Here is a 13,457-nt window from a genome sequence, read left to right as displayed (position 1 = left end):
CGGGCGGTGGCGGTCAACCACCATTCGAGAGATTTTTTCAATGCCTATAATTCAAATGATAGTAAAAAAATTCTAATACGTCACCACCATCATGAAACAATGATGAATAATTGTTCAACATGTTTTAATGACATTGATAATATATATATGCATTAGGCTCAAAATGTATTTTAGTGACATTTAATATAATATACATTAATTTTAAAACACATCCCGATATTACCCACCACGATCGTTCCACATCCATTGGGCCAAACGATCTCGAAACCTTGACATCTCACGAAGGTGCTCTAGGCTGATTGACCGAGATGGTTTGTTGTTCTTGTGCAGTCATGTCATCTTCTTCAAGCTCCACATCTTTATTTTCAAACTCGATAAATAATGGATCTCTAGAATCATGCATTCGAATCACGTTGTGAATAACTCAACATGCTAATGCTATATATTTTTGTTTTCTCAAACTATATGAAGGCATATCTCTTAAAATTAAAAATCTTTTTTTCAATACCCCAAAGCATCGTTCTATAACATTCCTTAATGACGAATGCAAATAATTGAATAGTTCTCTAGTACCTTGCGGTGGAAGATTATGCCGTCAATAATCATTCAAATGATATCGCTCTCCACGATACGGTGAAAGAAAACCCGACATATTGGTATATCCAGAGTCAACCAAATAATACTTTCTTGCAGGGGGCATAGGGAATTTATTTGCGGGATTGCTAATGCACTCTAAGGAAATTCTTGAATCATTTGCACTTCCTTCCCATCCACGCATAACAAATGTGAACCGCATATCAAAAGAACAAGCACACATCATATTCATTGTCGGTACAATTTTCTTTCCACGATATGGAACATGACTATCTTGCGGCACACAACCTGAAACATGAGTTCCATCTATACCCTTACACAATTCTGTCATGTTATATATATGTATATATATTACTATTAGAATGATAGTAAAAAAATTCACATACTTAATGTAGGAAGGCATATATACATACCTTGAAATAAGGATAATACTTTGTGATATATGATATCTCTGTTGGAGTTGCATCGTATGATGGAGGGACGATCACATATTTGGTTAGAGAGCAAATTGCATAAAGGACCTTCTTAAAATATGTAGAGATGGTCTCTAATGAGTGCTGAAAACGATCCGCGGCCATACATTGGCGTTCATTAGGAGAAAGCACAAATAAAAAGATTGCTATTTGTTCTTGAATCGTCACATTTCTAGAATGTTTTAATTTTCCAATTCTCTTTAACTCTTCACAAAGGTTAATAAATGCTTCTTTTTTCATTCGGAAGAGGTCAAAACAAGTACCCGGGTGACCACCTAGAACCTCAATCACCCAATCATGCCCACATAATTTTGAAATCCTTTATGGTCGAGGCTGCTCCATAAAAGATCCATTAAACTTCATAAATGCATGAATGGTTAATAACACTTGAAATTGCTCCTCATCTGAATCAAAGTCTGATGATAGTTGATAATCATCTGTATCTGTATTGCCATCCATACCTACAAAAAACAAATAAAATTATAATTGAACACTATTGAAAATATAGTCTTGCATAATAAAATTTACATAAGGCATGAAACACATGTTAACAACATGAACAAGTAATACCAACAACGTTATGGAAATACAAATATATAGGTTAAAAAACTAACACAAATACACCCAAAAATCTTCAATCTACTATAACACAAGCATAATTTAAATACACACAAAAGTCCTTGACCTACTAGAATCAAACATATAGAAACACACACAAAGTCCTTGGCCTAATAGAAACAAACACAAACATAAACAAATACAAATTTCTTCGAAACAAACATAAACAACATTAATGTAGATTTAACACCCAATCCTTCTTTCTCTCGCTATGCATGGCTAAAAACATGGTTCTCCATGATGCATCATCATGCAAAATATGCGCGGCCTTGGAAAACTGAGTTGAGTCAACATCGGGTAAAGCACTAAGTGCAGTGATGCATTGAACCATTCCTTGTTCTTCCTCAGAGCTTCTTCCTCTCCTTCCACTAACATGACTATCTGCAGTAGTCGAACTCATTTTCCTCTCCCTCCACTCCATTTTCTTCCTAGAGTTTTCTCCCATCGAGGTTAAAGCTTCAACCATTGCTAATTGGATTTGCTGGTTCAACGTTACACGTTTGTTTGCCACTTTTGCCTTTTTCTTAGCTCGAGATGACTCAACATCTTCCTCATCTTCATCTTCTTCTTCCTTATCATCTTCACTAATGGTAGGACTTTTAGTAGAGGGATGAACATGATCACCAGTAGCAGTTGTATCACCAAAAATGATGTACAACTTGTCATAACCTTTGTAACCCTTCTAAAATATCTTGCGTACTTGTGCGTTTACGTAAAACAAAAAATAATAATGCATTCAAACTCACATAATAAAACTAATAAAAATTGCATTATTCAATGAGTATTACTGCATACAACTTAGTCCACACATCTTCCGTTGCAGATATTTGACCGGTGCTCGTAGTATACCCAATTGTCGTATCCGTCAATATAATTTTTAAATTTCTCCATCTTTGTCTCAATTGGTTAAACTTATTTTTCATTTGGTCATGAGTGTATTCTCTCCATGTCTTCTTTTTCAACTCATGCTCCATGAATTTCCAAGAGGATCTAGTAAATGTAGTTGTAAGCCTATTTTCCTTTTTCACTTCTTCCTCCATCAAGTCTATGAAATAAAGCTCCACATTTTCAGACCAAAAAACATATCCTTTTGAAGGGGAAATCTCCACCGCTTCGTTAACATCACGATTTTCACTTGACATCTATTACATTCACAACAACATGAAACCAAAAAGGCTAATCAAATAAGAGAGTATAACTAAAATCAAATAAAGCACAAGGCATACAAATAGAGCATAAGCAATTTTTTTTTTTAAAATTTGATTGAATGCATGTATATATAACTTGCACGAAGAAAAGACAACAATTGAAATTAGACCATATTGGATATAAACTCTAAAAGTTATTGAAAAAAATTAAATCCTAGAAACAGCAGCTACCCAGTTACATATTTTATCCAAGTAAGAATCTCCTTCTGGGTTTTCTCTTTCATGTAATTCAAGGAATATTATACATGAAATTTCGATATGGCATGTTTACTCTAAAATTAACAACAAAATACAAAAATTATAATTCTATGACCAAATATAGAGCAATAGAATGAAACCTCATACTATGTAACTTCTAAAATTACGAAGAAATAGAATCCTATGTTCCAAAAAAACAATAACCATAATTGCATGAAAAATAGTTAAAATCTCCATTTGGGTTTTCTTGTTTCTGTAATTTGTAAGAAATACTGTAAAATTTCATGTTGATATGTTTACTCTCGAATTAAACGCATACACAAGTGGTAACTCTAGAACCAAAACATAAGAATTATTCCTCTACAAACTCAAACAAATTATTGACCAAAAATTATACAGACAAATCCACAAACAAAACCAAGAAATCTCAAACAATCTACATGAACATAGAGATTAGCAAAATTCAAACCCATCAAGTGAAAAAGTAAAACCTTTTATGGAGTGTACAGTATATTGTTTATTGAAAAGATAAAAAAATTACCTCTCAAATTTTCAGGGGAAGAACAGTATATTTATCGGTGGCTGGGCGACGTGTTGGGGGTGGTGATCGACGGGTTGGAGGCGACGGGTCGGGGGCGGCGATTTCGGTGTGACGGTGATGGTGTTAGTGTTGAGGGAGAGAAAAGGGGGGGGGGCGGCTTGGAGTGGCGGCGATGGTGTTAGGGTTGAGGGAGAGAAAGATGATCGGTTGGTTTGGGGGGATAAATAAGCCACGAGAATCTCAAAACACCTAAAATGTGTTTTGAGATAAGCGTTAGATTTTTAGGTTTTGTATATGGTCAGCTCAAAAAAACACTCTAGTTGCCAAACATGTTTCATAGATTTTTTGAAAAAAAGAAACAGAAACAGAAAAAACACTCCAGTTGCCAAACACTCCCTTAACATTTCATGTTTAGAAATGCTATCAGTTAAGAGTACTCGTTTAAAAATTTTTTTATTTCCCAATGGTATATGCAAAATGACTGTTTTATTGGTCTCTTTGTCTCTCTCTCCATTATTTTTACATCCAGATGATAGAAACTAATCCTATGAGTACATTATGGGATACTTGTAGCATTACTCTTTCATGTTAGCAAATCTCCTATTAGGACGAGAGGGTTCATCTTAATTGATCAGATTACATAAACCCCTTACGACTTTCCCGCAAAGTAGTCTAGAAATAACTGTTGCAATATTAACAGAAGAATTGGCAGTTTGTGAGGAATCACTTCACCTTCTTTTCTTTTTCAACTTCTGCCAACTCGAATTCACCTAATTCCATTTTATGTCTAGAGAAAATATGAATGCATGTACTATTATCATTGCCTTGTATTATGCCAGCAGTTGCTTAGTTTAGCTCCCATTATGTGAGACACAACATTTGGCGTGATGCCTTTCAAAGAATCACTGAGATACCTATGAAATCCTACACAGGTGCTTGTTGAGTGCATTGAGTTGATAGATAGCGATCTCCTCTTGTTTCATTTTTCCAGGGTTTCGGAACACAAGCAGCCAAATTTCAGCCTCCTTGACGACAAATGGAAAACACATCGTATGTGCTAGTGAGGACTCTCACGTCTACATTTGGAGACACGATTCTGATGCCCAACCAAACAGAAGCAGAGCAGTCTCTGTAACCCAATCCTATGAACATTTCCATTGTCGGGATGTTACAGTGGCTATTCCTTGGCCAACAAAAACTCAAACAACCCAGAGCAATTCTCACGACAGCTCACCATTGTCATCATCATCATTCAATACTAGCATCAACCCCTTTGGTGATAGAATCACAGCAACTTGGCCTGAAGAGAAGTTTCTTACTCCACCAGACCCTAGCAGTCTCAGCAGCAGCATTGATCTCAGTAATGGGGTGATGCAATTGAAAAGGCGGTCTGCATGGGGGATGGTGATTGTGACTGCTGGAAGAGGAGGCAGGATCAGAACATTTCAAAATTTTGGCTTTCCGTTTTAGTTTGGAGGATGGAAATTGCTAAGTAACTGTTAGTCTGGTCGAGTTGCTGCTCATGCTATTCTCGTTTTGTGAATAGATAGATTAGTATATGGTGAGTGATTGGAACTGTTACAAAGATATGCATGTTGCTATTCAACTTGGGGAAAAAAATTCTATAGAGGGTCCTCTGTAGAAAATCATATAAGGAGGTAGGAGAATTTTACAAGTCTCTCAACTCTGAACTTAGGTAAGGGACTCTTTGATCCCTATAAGATTTTCTATAGAAGGCCATGCTTAGGATTTCCTTTTCCTTCCAATTTTTCAAAATTGGTCTCATTTGCAGTGCCGGGAATTTCCCAGCTCCAAAACTTGACACATCGTTCTATAACTGCAGGGGGCTTTCTATGAGCGAAGTGTAGATTGAAGAGGATGCTTAAAAGCCTTATGAGACCTCAGGTGAATTCGTTTTACAAGTACAACTTCTTACTATAATTTTGGGGCATGCAGTTTTCAGTGTGCCATTATTTTTTGATATTCTACATTTGTTTTTTCTGTTTATATTGTTCATGTAAGTATAACATCTTTAATGCAATGAAAGAAGTTACAGTTTCTAGGGAGTTTTGCCTCTGTTCAGTGCCTAAAGTAACGTGTTTCTCAAAGCAATTAAGAAATGCTTGATACATCAATAAGATTGTAGGCAACAGACAAATTCACATAAATGAGAAACTAGGGTAAGACCAAGTACAATTTTACTAGGAACTTTTATTAGCTGTTGAGATTCATTTGAAGCATCAATCTCCATCATCCCATTCTAACAATTCCAGTAACTGCCACATTGAACCAATGAATCCTGACCCCAAATCGACAAATGAATCCTGACCCCAAATCAGACCATTCTCATAACCATTCATCAAATTTATCATACTTTCTTCACTATTAAAACTATATATCGAAGAGTTTGAATTCGAGGAACTGCAATCTGTATAAAAATCCTCAGGAGCAGACATTTACAGACGAATCTGAGGCTGTAACAGAACTTTTACCTTGATCAATGAAGGTGGATTGGTTTGGTGCAACTGTAAGGATTATAATTACAGTTTGTATATGACTGAAAATATTTGGACCGTTCAGTAATTTTAACTAAAAGTTGAGTTTAAATTACTCTAATTGACAGAAGTCTAAAACTTTGATGCCTAGAACAGACGTCTAGAGGTACAAATGGAACTATAAACACACAAGTTTAAAATTGAATGATACAAGTACAACTACAACACTAATTGTAAATGACAAAACTTTAGAATTGAAATACACAGCTACCACTATGATTGTACAGTCCATAATTGTTTTACGATCAATCCCCTAGCAGAAGTTCAAACTGATACTTGAAAACAACACAGACAACTAGAATTATAATTTCAAATTGTAAAATTTAAAAACTGAATCAAACAACTACAACAACTACCTGTAGTACTTTCTGTTGAATGCAAACCAAACAGTTCCTACTGAACTACAGAGAAAATTGATGATTTGTATTATGTATACCTGTGACAACTCTTGATTTGGGTTGAGACCCTTTTTAATTTTTAGACTACTAGCAATCTGGCAAGAGTATGCAGATGAGGAGGAGATTAGAGAAGACGGAGATTAAATAAGACTAGCTCTGTTTTGTTGATGTTTGAGTTCAGAGTGAGGGAGCATGACAAAGAGAAAGAAAGATTTTGTAATAGAGTTGCACTCTTTTCTGAACGTTGTTGGTGTTGCTTATTTATGGACAAGTTTTTTGCTTAAGAGTTAAGGTGATAGTGTGAGTACACGACAATGAAGAGCAAACACGTACATCAAATTGAAAGGGACAGGGGTGATCGGTAACTAAGGAATGTCTGCAAATTCTACCTGTCAAAATGATTAGCTAATTTTGTGATCTCTTCATTCTTAGCGTTGGGACTTCGATGATCTTTGAATTTGTATTAATTATTAAATCTGGTCCCAAAAGAGCACTAACTTATATCTTGTTATGGGGAAAGGCTTAATTTCACCCAAATACCCTATAGTTTCTCCTACTTTTCACTTATATACCCTCACTTGTTTTTGGCAGCGCTTATATACCCTTGAGTTTATAAAATTTGGACTTATCTACCCTCATCTTTTTGCAGCACTTATATACCCTAAAGGTTTTAAAACTTGCACTTAAATACCCTATAGTTCTTAAAAGTTGCACTTAAGTACTCTTAAATTTATGGGACTTACACTTAAATACCCTCAAGTTTGCATAGCTGAGGGGTATTTAAGTGCATTTTACTTTAAGGTATTTAAGTGTAAGTTTTAAAAACTTTAGGGTATATTATTACTGCCAAAAGAAGTAAGGGCATATAAGTGCAAGTTTTAAACACTTTAGAGTATAAAAGTGCTGCAAAAACAATTGAGGGTATATAAGTGTAAAGTAGGGAAACTGTAGGGTATTTAAGTGCAATTAAACCTATAGAAAATGAAGGAGGGTTTTGTTGATATTTGGTCCTTTGCATCTCTAGTTTCCTATTAGTTATTTCAAATTAGCTCCTTTTTTTAGTAAAATGGTGAGTGACTACCCTTGTGTGCCGTTGATAAGAGTTTAACGAAACAACTCACAAGATGACAATAAAGAAAGTAAAAAAAGCCACAAACAAAAGAAGACTAAGCTAAACTGTGGCAAAACAAAAAGAAAACAACCCGACTATAATCAATCACAAAAATAACGGAAGAACAATCGTACAGAGCTTAATGGAAGAGTATCAGCCTTTATTTCAAATTAGTTCCTTGTGTCGATAAACTCATGAAAAAAAAACTAAAAGAGTTTTATTGTTTATTTTGCTTTAGGGCACAGGAGTACTACAATTAATTGGATGAATACTTGGGGTGCATACAAAATATCCATATTCAAGGAAATATCCGAATTTGTATTCTTTAGGATATGGATAGTTGGATATGATTACTAAAATCTATAACCAATGGGATATAATCACAGATATGGTTGTGTAGATCTGAAATATCGAAATATAAATTGGTCATACTGTTGCAACAGTTTAATCCTTTGATTAATGGATTTGTGGTTAATTTTGATGATCCAGATATCTCATATTAGCTTTTCAGGTATTACAAACATATTAATGAACTCTCTAATATCATATAAACCATATATATATTCCAATATAAATTGTGTCCACATGTCTATCCGCTTATATATTCACATGCAAATCCATATATGTACCCGATTTTAGCGGATATTGATATGAAATTTTCATACCGAGACATATATGTATCCATATTCGTGATTGATAAGTGAATATATATATGGTAAGTATCATATCTGAGCCATATCTGGACCGCATGCACCTCTAATGAATACTCATACGAAATGCTTTCATTCATTGCCTCAAACATATGATACATTGTTTAAATTTAGCATTTCATCTTCTTTGGTTTGTAGAGACATACTCAATCAAAGAAGCTACTTGATGATGTGTGGTTAAAGTTGATGCTTAGCAGTGATGGTGAGATTGAGGACCAAGAAATTCATGCAGGAAGGCACCTTCGAACTGCTGCTCTAGCTCAGGTACCTAATTATAACCATATGATCAATGATACTTGATAAATAACAAAAATGATTATTCCTAAGTACTGCATCTTCAATACTTACTCTGAATGGAGGTTGGTCATGTTTCTTTATTTTTCCTAAAGATTGTACACTTAATAATTAATTTTATTTATCCTCTTCTCCACACACCCTTTTCTAGTGCAGGATGATTCTTGACCCTTATCGCTCAAATTTAAATTGTAATAACACACAAGTTGATCTTCTTAACTATCAACTAGTGTTTCGGTTTCTATGACAAGTAACTGCCTCAGCTATTCTAAATAATGAATTGATGACAATGTTTCCACTGGTGCTAAAATGTGTTCCCTCTTCTGTTGGTGCCTCTTTAAAGTTGCTCTTGGCCAACATTTAAAAGATCAATAAAACTGTTAAAATTCTCTAGCCTTAATGATATATATTTTTGATTTCTCAGGAACGAGTTGCTCAAGTGAAAAAAGACAAAGGGCATCAGCGACAAAGTCAGAGGAAGGAGAAGGTAACTGCTCTTCGTAATTACCCTTTTAACATGTATTTTATTTTAGTCATACAATACATATCATTTGCCACAAATTATTTATAATATTTTATCATATGGCTCTTCCTTCTACTATTTTAGGTGATAAAATGATAGCTGAAAGATATTTTGCTTGTATGGTTTGCAGAAACAGTTGCATATAGCTCTAGCAAAAGAAAGTTGGATGAATTGACCATAAAAAAAAAACATCGCAAAAAACGAGATCTGGAGAGTTATGGCAACTTGTTGAAAGCTGTACAGCTTGTTGCTTGTTTCTTAGACCAAAAGTTCTGGATTCAAAAGGAATCACTGAGGATCTAGCAAGTTATACTTTCCTTAGTAGCCCATGTTTGAGTTGTTTCTTTTTCTTTGTTCCATTTACCATATGGTTCTCGAGTAAATTTTTTTTGGAATTATACAGTTAGTGAATGGTAAATTAAACATTATTTCGGCTTTTAGAGGGCAAGCTTGCCGAGGTGGCCCACCATCATGCATGCGTTACTTTCAAGTGCAGTTCCTATCAGTATTGAAGCACAACAATAATTGCACTGACAACAAATAAGGACCATTTATGATATTGTTGTTTTGAAACTACTACCCCTATAGTTTCATTATTGCTGATGGGCTCTCTGGGTTAAATTTTTTTGGCTCTTTTACTCTTGGTGAAGGTTTAGGAGTTATTGCCCCAGCGCAAGATTAGTGAGTCTATTTAAGGGTAAAGGAGCCAAAAATTTAACCCAGATGAACTACCTGCAACAATGAAACTACCCAATAAGTTCAAAACAATGACTAGTACAGGAGGGTCTATCTGCCACTAATCCTTTCTTCATTCAAACTGCTCCGACCTGGATCTCCTTTGGTCTTTTTCGAAAATGGACCACCAGAGTCGGCACCAAACCCACAAGCAATCCGAATCCTGCTACTCCGCTCACCACACAGGCCACCAGAATCATTGTCCTCACCCACCCGTTAACCTTTTGCTGGTGGAGCCGCGGTGATGGTAGGGCCCACTTTGGTGTAGTCGAGTTCTTGGCTACTGGAGCTCTGTTGCCACCGAAGAAGGCCACCATTGCTGGAGAGATTGCTGCAGTTCCATGGTCGTTGTGAGCCGGACTGTGCTCCGATGGTTCAGTGGCTATAGACTCTAGACATTGCAGAGAGAGAATTGAGAAGATGACGGCTACTGCTAAGGACATTTTGTGTTTGTGGAGGACTCTCATCTGAGTTCTCTTTGGCTTTATCAGTGAAGGAAGCTGCAGCTTTTCTACTTGTCATGCTCTGGCATTGATTAAGACATCCTACCTAATTAAACTTATAGTAGATGCTTAAAGTTTGTTGTTTCCATAATTGATATCAGCAGGGTTAGACTGCGACTGCCTTTTGTTTTGCTTTTTAGATCCCCAGAGTTCAAAAAGTTTGTAGGCTGGATTTTTACCTAGTGAATTATTGAGACTGGATTCCTCTTCCATTAATAAAAATTGCAAGCTAAATCTAAACCTATCAGATTTAAAAAAAAAAGCCTAACGCATAATTTTCTCCACTAATTTATCTTCTTTTTCCTTCAGTAGAGATATTCTTTGCATGATCTCACAATCAATTGTGAGAAAATCATGTAAGAGTAAACCGTTTTAATGATCATCCTGTCGATTTTTTTTTTCAGTGGAGAATTTCTCTGCTCATCAATCATCATGAGAAAATCATGTACAGTAATCGACTAGTATCCCATGTTAGCCATCGATGGTTGGATCTACTACCGGATCTTTCCACTCAGAAATATTGAGCTTTTGTGATGAGTGAAAAAGGCGAAAAAAAGAAGTTTTTGAGTGGGTCACACCACACTTTATCACCAAAAAGTTCTTTTCAACAGTGTAATGCACTAGGTAGAAGACCAATTTCGAAACGCGATAATTTTACCTTTTACCACTAACACTTTGTATGGATACTTTACAATTTTTGCTTTCATGACAGGAGAATCTTAGTCAGGATACTCGTACATCCAATAGTCCATGTCACCCATACAGGAGGACTCAATCCTTTTAACAAAAATCTCAAAATCTTGAAATTTAAGGTCCACTTAAGACCGTTGAGCAGGGAGCATATTCACACAGCCGTTGTACTGAACCCAGTGGAAATAGATAAGTTAGATCATAGCTTAATAAGTAAATGGCATTTCAACCCAAACAATCTTTATAAAAATTTTATCATAAAAGCCCTTAATTAATCGAGATACTATGAATTTCTTGTCAATTAACTATTTTCTTTTGTTTATGCTTATGAGATTGTATTAAACTTTACTTGGTATCAATTGGCTCCAACAGTTCTAACTAGGGGTGCCAAACCGTATCCGTATCCAAGGAAATAACTGTAACTGTATCCATTAACGGATACTTAAAGGATACAGATATGATTACTCAAAGCTATAACTAATGGGATATGGTTACGGATATGGTTTTCTAGTGAGATATCCGGATCCATATCAGAAATATCCGAATACATATTAGTCATACTCTTATGGTAGTTTTAATTTTTAGATTATGAATTTGTGGTTAATTTTGATGATCAAAATGTCTAATCTTAGCTTTTTCAGTTATAATTAACATATTAACTAAAACATATTAACTAACTCTTTTGTATCACATGAACTATATTTTTCTGAATACTATCTAATTTTCTCATATCTGTTTTGTATCCGCATGCATATCCGTTTATATTTCCGCATGTATATCTGTACCCATATTCAATTTTAACAGATATGAATATAAATTTTTTTTACCGAGGTATATCCATATCTTTATCTGTACTCAAGATAGGAAGTAGATATAAATATGATAAGTATCATATTCAAGTTATGTCCGAACCAAAGAAGTTACCTCTAGTTCTGACCATTGGGGCGTGTTTTTAACATATTTTCATTCTTTTTAAAAATTAAATTAATAAAAGTACTTGCCCAAATGGTTTAAACTATGGGAGCGGCTTTTAGAACCATAGGGGATAAACGCATTTTGTACCAATAGGCTTTTCTTTAGCCCTGACGGTGGTAACTAACATACGATTTTTCTTTAGCCCTGACGGTGGTAACTAACATTCGATTGCCGCAAGGGTTACAACTACCGCGGCATTGTTGTAGTTCCAGTTACAACTGTAAGTGAAAAATTAACAGAACACCCCTCCTAAATAAAATATTGGCGACGCAACGGAAACAAGAGCCAACAATGATCTAAAAACAATCCGGTCTTCTGGCTTGCTCTTTAGACTCAGATGCATCAACCAGAGGTCCAGGTTGACACAACGAGAATACATTTCAAAGGTTATACCTAAATTATAACAAAGGAAAATCACTCTGTCACTCTCCCCTTTCTCTTTCGCTTTCTCCGCCTCTCCCTTCTTCTTCTTGTGTTGCTCAAATCTATATCCGAGCATATCTCCACAATACCGCTTGTTGAGAACATCAAGCTGTTCGATGAATGGCCTTTCCCGGGTATCCACCAATATGTCTTGCCATTTCTTCCCACCTTTTCTCACAAACTTTTCCAGACCTTTGATAAATGACAAAACAGGATTAGAATCTCTCACATGAACTGATTATATCTGAGATGAGAGGTAAAAACAACAGGGGGGAAAAAGGTACAGAAAAATATCATCAATAAATGAATATGCTATTCATGCAATATCTGTCTGCCATAACATATCATGTAGGAATGTTACTATCAAAAGATACATTGCAACAGGACTATTAAAAGGCATGGGGAAAAAAATATACTTAAAAAGGGTTTTTTATCATTTTAGACCATAAAATCTTCATATTTCTAAATTAGACCCCCAATATTTGTTTGAAATGGGATCTTATTTTGAACAACTTAATAGATTTAGAGGTCTCAATAAAGACATCTTAATAGATCTAGGGGTCTTATTCGCAACAACTTAAATGGATTTACAGGTCTACTTCAGGATACGATGAATGATGGTCTAATATAGAATAGGGAAAAATGCTTCCAGCCCCCAAAACTAATGAAAACAAGCTTCCCCCTCCCAAGACTTTTTCAACGTGTGTTTTACCCCCAAAAGTAAACTCTGTGTTCTCTGAGCCCCCAAAACACAAAACCCAAGAAATTAAGATACGTGAAGACCATAATACCCTCCATTGTCACATCCTCCTTCCTCTCCAAACCTAACCACCGCAACCTCCTCTCTTTCTCCTCCTTCCATGGCCTCAAGCTCATCTCCGCCTTCAAAACCCAATCTTTCTCCTCCC

At 35.5% G+C, this 13,457-nt stretch overlaps 1 protein-coding gene across 2 annotated transcripts in view; it reads left to right on the top strand.

Annotated features, from left to right (window-relative positions):
• LOC109820167 (WD repeat-containing protein 44-like) overlaps positions 1–9,663 on the top strand; it is a 23,180-nt gene extending 13,517 nt beyond the window's left edge. The window contains exons 7-11 of one of the 2 annotated variants that reach the window (XM_020386269.1): positions 4,624–5,193; positions 5,476–5,537; positions 8,545–8,670; positions 9,125–9,187; positions 9,354–9,663. In XM_020386269.1, coding sequence (XP_020241858.1) covers positions 4,624–5,102 — 479 coding nt within the window. In that variant the 3' untranslated portion in view covers positions 5,103–5,193; positions 5,476–5,537; positions 8,545–8,670; positions 9,125–9,187; positions 9,354–9,663. Of the gene's footprint in view, positions 1–4,623; positions 5,194–5,475; positions 5,555–8,544; positions 8,671–9,124; positions 9,188–9,353 lie in introns of both variants that reach the window. The other variant, XM_020386276.1, reaches the window with a different exon arrangement.

The sequence above is a fragment of the Asparagus officinalis genome, chromosome 1 (genome assembly GCF_001876935.1).
Source record: "Asparagus officinalis chromosome 1, Aspof.V1, whole genome shotgun sequence".
NCBI classification, from domain to species: domain Eukaryota; kingdom Viridiplantae; phylum Streptophyta; class Magnoliopsida; order Asparagales; family Asparagaceae; genus Asparagus; species Asparagus officinalis.
Note: the sequence above shows the minus strand (reverse complement) of the source record. Positions and strands in the feature narration are given on the sequence as shown.